This window comes from Sinocyclocheilus rhinocerous, unplaced genomic scaffold (genome assembly GCF_001515625.1).
Source record: "Sinocyclocheilus rhinocerous isolate Xijiao unplaced genomic scaffold, SAMN03320098_v1.1 scaffold258, whole genome shotgun sequence".
Classification (NCBI taxonomy): domain Eukaryota; kingdom Metazoa; phylum Chordata; class Actinopteri; order Cypriniformes; family Cyprinidae; genus Sinocyclocheilus; species Sinocyclocheilus rhinocerous.
In genome coordinates, this window is record NW_015634010.1 from 26,240 (window position 1) to 35,082 (window position 8,843).

The 8,843-nt window shown below is 37.7% G+C and overlaps 1 protein-coding gene across 1 annotated transcript in view; it reads left to right on the plus strand.

Annotated features, from left to right (window-relative positions):
• The window catches only part of LOC107744930 (exocyst complex component 4-like), a 43,093-nt gene that overhangs the window by 9,152 nt on the left and 25,098 nt on the right, over positions 1 to 8,843 (plus strand). Inside the window, exons 2-3 of the mRNA XM_016558760.1 lie at positions 4,480 to 4,616; positions 6,232 to 6,387. Coding sequence (XP_016414246.1) covers positions 4,480 to 4,616; positions 6,232 to 6,387 — 293 coding nt within the window. The remainder of the gene's footprint in view (positions 1 to 4,479; positions 4,617 to 6,231; positions 6,388 to 8,843) is intronic.

Consider the following 8,843-nt stretch of genomic DNA (forward strand, 5'->3'; position numbering starts at 1 on the left):
TGCAAATAAAAAACATATTCACAAATATATATTTATGTCACAACCACAACTTTGCCTGGCATTTATTTGTAAATCGTGTCCTGTGCATTTGTAGATTGCTGTGCGCATTTGTGGATCACTCACTGTGCATTTGTGGATCGCTGCGCCTATTTGTGGATTTTGAGACATTTCTAGCATCAAGACGCACACCAATCCACAAATGTATGGACTCCACCCACCGTCTACTCAAGCCAATCAGATAACAGCCACACTTCGCTGACCAATTGTAGCACGTTCTCGCTATAACCAATCACGTTTTGCTTCCACAAATGCACAGCGAGCGATCAACAAATGCGTGCAGCAATCTACAAATGTATAGGACGCGATTCACAAATGAATGGCAGGCAAAGTTGTGTTTGTGACATAAAAATGTATTTGTGAATATGTTTTTTATTTGCAAATTTCATTTTATTTATTTGTGAATTGAATTAAGTGAAACTCTGAGATTTATTTGTGGATCTCATTCTATTTATTTGTCAATATGTTTAATTTTTTTGTAAATCTCTTTACATTTATTTGTGGATCATAATCTATTTATTTGGAATAATGCAACAATTCTACCCCCATAATTCTGCCTTTGGTTCTCCAATGAGGAAAGAAAGGCATATAAGTTTGGAATGACATGTGATTGAATAAATAGTGACAGGATTTTCTTTTTGTGTGAACTAACCCTTTAAACAAGGCATTACACACACACACGCAGAAGCAAAATCCTGCATCTGCATCTGTCCCCACAGTTGCGTTGTGGTCGTGTTGCGGTTGAGTGACAGGGTCATGTTGGCACGTGTGTGCATGTCTGTGGGTCTCAGTGGTGTATGGTCACACTGACAGTGATGAATGAACTGTCGCACCGCTGCCCTTCTCATGCATTACACTCCTTTACCCTGGAGAGGCTTGTGTGTTTCTGCATGTGTTTTCACACTTCTAATACCACAAGAAATTGCTCTACCACATTAATTTACTATGAATGATGCAAATATCATGTTTGTGTGTATGCACACCATGTAGAAATGTATGGGTTGCTGGTATGGGTTGGTGTAGGTAGGTGTGTGCGTGTGTGTTGTGGTGTAATTGAAGTGCCGGAACGTTCAGGTTAAATGCTCTGAACTCTGTGCTATGGGGTCAGAACTGAATTAATGGAGAAAACCCATGGCCCGTGAACCTCCTCTAAACACACACAGCCTCATCTCAACATCTGTCCAACAGCTTGTCATCCATTCTGAATAGGATTCGGTGTTCTCACATTCATGGAAAACCCGGAAACGTTTACATTATGATTTCCAGGCCTAGAGAATTGATGGAAATTAATAAAAAAAATTTAAATGGAAAAGCAATGGATTTTATATAGATATATATTTATTGTTTTTTTTTGTTTTTTTATATACTTTTTAATATATATTTTGGCAGCCATTACGAAGAGCTCTGGCATTTCTGCTGCAACTCTCACGGTTCTACTTAGCATTCCGTTAGAGAGAGCGTGTATGTGTTGTGTGATTTGTGTGTATATACACACTCAGGCCTCTGAGTGTCCCTAGGCATGTGCGTTAAGTTCTCTCTCCGCTTCACTGCGTGTTGTGTTTCCCTCTTATTGACGCTCACCAGTCGAGTCCCACTGCACGCTGAGCATTCATTATTATGACTCTCTTCATTTATACTGCGTTAAACCTTCTGCCATTAGCAAACACTCCCTCCAGCAGCTCTGCTCATTTTAAATACCTCCGTACAAAGAAGCAGGACTGTAATCAAGTCTGGCGTGGATGGACGTACTCCAATAAGAATTCAACGGTGCGCTGTAGTGTGAGCGGAGTAAGAATGGGTCAGGAGACAGAAATTTTCGCCAACAGATCTTAAACCTCCCATGACACAGCGTGACATTTAAGTAGAAAGGAAGGATTTTGCTTGCGATGAGACAAGAGAACCTCTGCTGGTTTGATTTTTCTCTAAAGCTCTTGCCGTCTGTCTATCTGTTTCACTTGTGAGGATTCTATCCATCCTTCAACTCTGTTTTCCTCTCCTTCCCTCTTTTTCTATCTCTCTTTCTCTCTCTCTGGAGCTTGATTACTTTTTAATGATTTCTGGGGCTAAGACGAATGAGTGTGTTAAATGAAGAGAATTAGACATGTGCCGCAGAGCGCTGGGGCATTTGTTACTTGAATAATGGAGCTTAGAGACTTTGTTTACTGGGAAATATTGAGCTTCACAAATTAGATGGGGAGAGGGAGACCAAATATTGCAGCTTACAGTATGATATTTCTCTGGTCACTCTCTGTAGCTTTTATTAGGGCCGGACAGCATATCAGAAATGTATGATCTATTCAATATTATAGATCATGTTGCTAATATAAAATTAACCAACATCATAAACAATGACTATGATTTTAATCCACTTTTTCATTTGGCTATAGACTTTCCTAAAGTCCACAACAATGTCACGATCACTCCTTGTGTCATGACCGACTATGACTTGCGTGTATGAGAAGACGTATTTACTCATTCAAACCTCATTAACATGGCAGTAGTCTTGGGCTGTAGTCTATCTGTCTATCTGTAGTAGTTTTGATTCGTTTTCGCAAATAAGTTTTTTTGAACTGTCTGATTCACGAATCGTTTGGGTCATCATTACTCATAAGTCTCTGTGTTGCATTTTATGCATTGCAAATGATTTAAGTAAAAAAATATATATAGGTAAAATTGTGTATGTATTGTTATATTGGTGAATATAAATAAAATTATTAAATATAATTCTTCCTACTATACATTTCAAAGGTGTACTTTACATGTATATTTTATCTATATGTCTGTCTGTCCGTCCGTCCATCCATTCATCCAAAATATTTATATCAAATACCATTAAATTATTAAAACTTTGGAAATATACTATATAAAATATAAAAAATATAATGTTATACACACACACACACTGTATATATAAAATGGCATTAAAACAGGGATCTATCAAAGTTTGGTCATGTTTGTGGAAGTGTATCATGGCATGAACAAATGAGATATCTGAGGACCTCAGAAAAAGAGTTGGTGTTGCTCATCAGGCTAGAAAAGTTTTCAAAGCCATCAAAACATATGGTCACATTTCACCACATTATATATATATATATATATATATATATATATATATATATAATCGATTACCATCAAAATGCTGAAAAATTCTGATATGTATGTTCTATGCTCATTTCCCAGTAACCATGCCAATTTTTTCCAGACACTCATTCACACACACATAATCAGACACCCTATGGCATTGATGGACTTGTTCCAGTGTGACCAGGGGCACAGCTTTGAAGGCTAGCATTCCCCTGCTGAGTCGTTTCTCCCCCACCCCCCTCAGTTCCTGGTGCAGTTGACTGCTAGAGAGCTCAAGGGGCCAGGGCAGTGCCACAGATCATTACCTCGCTCTCCACCCCCGGGGCTCAGGCAGGGGGCACAAACAGCAGGCATTGATATGTGTATTAGCAGATTGTACGTCAAATGTGCAGCAATGCGCTAATAAGAACAAAATACTCGGGGCACTCGCCGCTGCCCCCTGCTGGGCAGGATGGGTCACAATGTGGTTGGATTGAGTTAGTGCTGAGTCCAATTAAACAGAACGTTTGTGCCAATGCCACAAGGAAGTTATGATTCGGTGCACTAGGCAGCACCGTTGCCAATGCGGTGCTAACGTTCGCTGTCACTTTCAGTCAGTCACTGCTGGCCTTAGAAACACAGCCAAATGTTGGTAGCTATGCTAACACTCATGGCTCTTTTGTTTTGGCCCTTCACAGTGTTTAAAACGTGGCCCTTTTTTGTGCCCGGGCTCCTTTTCTGTTCAAGGGGAAACTTATTCTGCTATTTTCGTCATTAGCTTTGATGGCAAAGCGAAACTGTTAAATGGTAGGAAGGTGTAGCGAATCAGCTCATAAGGGAAATATGAATAATTAATCATAACTAGTTATAATTAATTATAAATATTTAGATCCGCTGTAGATATTTACTTGACCTCTCAGGGTCAACAGGAAGAGGAAGTGCTTGAAGGATGTGGATGAGTGTAGGTATGTCATTGACACATATTTAAATAATATCCATGGTCATATGTTTCTGTATCATCGCGCTTCATCTACGGCAAAAGGGTTGTCTGGCTCTGACAGGTGAATGGAGGGTTTTGATTGTGTTTGTTTTTCGGGCTATTTGACATATTTGCTCAAAATCGAGCAATTGAGCAGATAGACTGCAGCATTTTGTAGTCTATCACGGTCTTTTATAGAGGACGTCTGGACTGGTCATCCTTAAACTCAACCCTGACCTCAGACCAGAACCTCCCCCGCACCTTAACAACAGCGACATTTACAGTCTCTAAAGCAATCATCTGATTCATAGAAACGAATAGAGGTGATGCCCTGACTTCAGAGTGTATCATATTGAATGTGTGTTTGTTTGTGTTTTCAGAGCACTGTGGTTGTGGAGAAGTCCATTCAGGATTTAATGAGTCTGATGCAGGACCTCAGTGCGTACTCCAACCAGTTCCTGGAGATGGTTTGTGACAAGCTCAAAGAGTACAAAGAGATCTGCAATGCTGCATACAGGTAATAATACTGTGACACACTAAATTATTTTTTTAACTGTGTGAATGTGAGTGTGTTGTCTGTATTTAATGTGATTCAATAAAAAGTACATGTACTGCAGTATAATAGCAATAAATGTCTTATTGTCAAATTGTCCAGGTGGGCTGCATGCAAAAAAGAACATATATCGTGACCAGTGTAGTCCGATGTGTGACCAAATGACTCTTATGAAGTGAATCAAAAACATACAGCATGACCAGTGTAGTCTCATTCTTGAACGAATGGCTCTTATGAAGTGGTTCTTGATGAATCAAAAACATATAGCTCGACCAGTGTTGTCTGGTTCCTGAACGAATGACTCTTATGAGGCATTTCTGATTAGTGAATCAAAAACACACAGCATGGGCAGTGTAGACAGATTCATGAATGAATGACTCTTATTAGCCGGTTCTTTTAATGAATAGTGCAAAAAGATTAGTTTGAATTAGTCTGACAGATGGAGCATTTCTCTCTAATGCTAATTAATTTTATTAAGAACATTAACTAACATTTATAAATTACATAATGCCTCAAATCATTAATTAATGTTCATTAAAATAGTTAGAAATGTCTTTAAAATGAAGAAAATTCTGTCTACTCCCTGCAGTACCTTCACAGATCCCCTGGGAGTCCATGGATTTTCGAAAACCTTGGTATTAGAAACATTGGATGATTGGTCGGCTCATGTGTTTAAGTGAAGTGTGTGTGTGCGTGTGTCTGTCTGTGTCCGCTCACATATGTGTAAGTCAGCAGGGGTCTGAAGTGAGCTCAATCATGGGTAGAAAGTGCAGAGGCAGCCGTTTCCTTGCACAATAATCACATGCTACCAATCTGTCTCTCTCTTTGTCTCCTTCTGTCTTTTTTTTTTGTTCTCTCCCTCTTTCTCATCCATAAGATGAGTGAAATGCTCTGCATTACGTTCTACATGATCTGTTCAATCAATCTACACATCGCAGACAATAACAGTTAATTCATCTGTGCTCTCGTCTGCCTCTCTGTATCATCCAAACTCTTCTGTGGAACCTTGTTCAACTGTCATCCAGTGCACATCCGCTTATGCAATACTGAAGACATTTATCTGAACTTACGGTTCATTTTCATATTTTGGCACTTTTTGAGACGTGAAGTGAAATGGAGCTTGTCCAATCCCTGAGCCAATCATAGACTTTGTTCTTATTTTAGCTTTTTACACAGTGTTTCATCACACTTTATGATAACTTCCATTTACAAGTCATTAACAACATCATTATATAGTACTTAGTGAATCATTAGATAATGAACATTTAAATGTGTGAAAATATGTTTAATAGTATTTTTAGTTATTGCAGTGTACATTAACTTATGATCTGAGAAAGATGATTTAACATGTCAGGGCAGTGTTTAGCACATGTTTTCGGGTCACATTAATCTGTGGAGCTGAGCTAATATATTATATTATATTTTCATGTTAGATATGCATTTATTTATTTTTTATTTTTTATAATTTTTTTAATAAAAATATGTTGCTCACGGTTTTATATCTTCTCAGTATGTAATCAGTTTCTTTTAATCCTGAAGTGGTTTTGAGACTATTGTACGGTGTGTGTGTGTATTGTAGGGGTATTGTACAGTGCGAGGAGAAGCTGACCATCAGTGCGTCCTGGGCTAAAGATGAAGACATCAGCCGCCTGCTGCAGTCTCTGCCCAACTGGGCCAGCATGACCCAACCCAGACAGCTCCGACAGAAGAGGGAAGAAGAAGAGGATTTCACACGGTGAGAGCACACGCTAATATACACATACATACTGCAAATACACACTGTCCCCAATGTGAGATCACCACACAGATTCATCACAGAGCACACAATATATACAAACACACTCGCACAACTTCTATCAGGTCAAGGTCATCTTTATTTATATAGCACCTTTAAACAACATTAATGCTGACCAAGGTGCGTCACAGTAACACAATACAATGAGTTTAAAATTGAAATCTTAACCCATAAAACCAAATAAAAATCAGGAATAAGAATTTAACTCACTAAGACCAACATATCCAACAATTATAAATAGGCCTGCGAACATAGATAAGTTTTTAATGATGATTTAAATGCAGATAAAGAAGATGATAACCTAACAGATTGAGGTAACGAATTCCACAGCTTAGGGGCTAATACAGAAAAGGCTCTGTCAACTTTAGATTTCAAACGAGACAATGGGACGGTTAATAGATTATCAGAGGATGATCTAAGAGATCTCCGGGGTGAGTATGGATGGAAAAAAACTAGCTCTAACAACATTTTTATTTGCTTGTTGAATTTTAACTCTGAATCAAAAACAACACCCAGATTATTTACATGAGTACGGATTTTTGCTTGCAAGGGTCCTAAACTAGAGGACATGCCGTTAACCAAATGGGGGGAGCCAAATAGAATGACTTCAGTCTTGTTTTCATTTAACTGAAGAAAATTATCTCCCAACCAGCTTTTGATGTCGTTTACACAAGCAAGCAAGTCGGACAAGGACTTTTTTTTTACCCAGGTTTAATTGACATATACAACTGGGTATCATCCGCATAAATATGATATGGGACCTTGTGAGACTCAAAAATGTAAAGAAGAGGAAGCATATATAAAGCAAACAAAATCGGGCCCAAGATGGAGCCCTGCGGCACCCCACCAGTAACAGAGGCAGGTGATGAATGAAACTGACCTATCTCCACAGAGAAACTCCTCGCAGTAAAATATGATTCAAACCAATCTAAGGCCGAATCACAAATACCAACCTCAGTTTTTAACCTGTTTAAAAGTTCTACTGTATCGAACGCCGCACTTAAATCCAACAGTACCAAAACTGCACAATTTCCAGAATCCACAAATAATAACAAGTCGTTTACCACTCTTAACAAGGCCGATTCAGTGCTATGCTTGGATCTAAAACCAGACTGAAAAGGATCCAATATATCATTTTCAATTAAGTAAGGTGATAACTGATTTAAAACAGCTTTCTCCAATACTTTTGATAAGAATGGCAATTTCGAAATAGGTCTATAGTTGTTAAAATCAGCAGGATCCAGATTTGGTTTCTTTAGCAGCGGATGAACCACTGCATGTTTAAAACAGGATGGAACTGAACTTGTCTGTAAGGAATTGTTGATAACGGAAATAATATTTGGTGCAACTACGTCCAACACTTACTTTAGTAGCGTAGTTGGTAAAACGTCAAGAGAGCAAGTGGTCGATCTTAAACTGGACACTATGTTCAACAACTCAGATTGCGAGATAGGATGGAAATGTGAAAATTTAGCAGGACTCGAAGGTAAATACCAGACCTTCTGAGATGGGTTCACGACAATCTGAGATTTAATGCAATCAATTTTGTTTATGAAGAAGCTGCAAAACTTCTCACACAACTCTGGGCTATGACCAACACCAATCCCAGAAGCAGGATTTAATACAGAATTAATGGTAGAAAACAAAAACTTTGGACAATGTGAATTTTGAGAAATCAGATTAGAAAAATATTTAGACCTCTGCAAGGCAACTGCCTCTTGAAATTTGACCAAAAAATTATAACGATGTAACAATGATTGTGTCATAGAATAGTTTAATGGTGTTTTTTTCACTAACTTTCACGTAAAGTTTTTGACAGTCTTTACACCATTCACCTGCTTGTAGGATGCAAAGAACATCGGCCACTTCCTCCAGGTACACGGGGCTCTCAAACAACTCGGAGGACTTGAGGAAAAACTCTCCATTAGAGTCAGCCAGCTGTTGAACACAGGAAAATATTTTAACACTATGTGTGATAGAATAAATTAAAGATAACAAACATCTTCTTCAAACATCTTTATGAAATATTGAGGAAAGCATGCATGTAGCCTTTTAATTTAGTTCTTTCTGTCTTTCAGTTTGCTAAAAGGATCATAATACCTATATTATTTGGGGTTGGTATTTTTAATGTTTTGAGAATAGGTCTCTTATGTCCACCAAGGCTACATTTATTTGAACAAAAACACACTAATATTGTTAAATATCATTTAGGTTTAAACTAACAATATTCCATTTGAATATATTTTAAATTATATTAATTATATATATATATATATTATTCCAGTTTTCAGTGTCAATTGATTCATCAAAAATGCTGATTTTCTGTTCAAGAAAAGCATATTAATATATTAATATAATAATATATTAAAATATATGTATATACATTATTTATATAT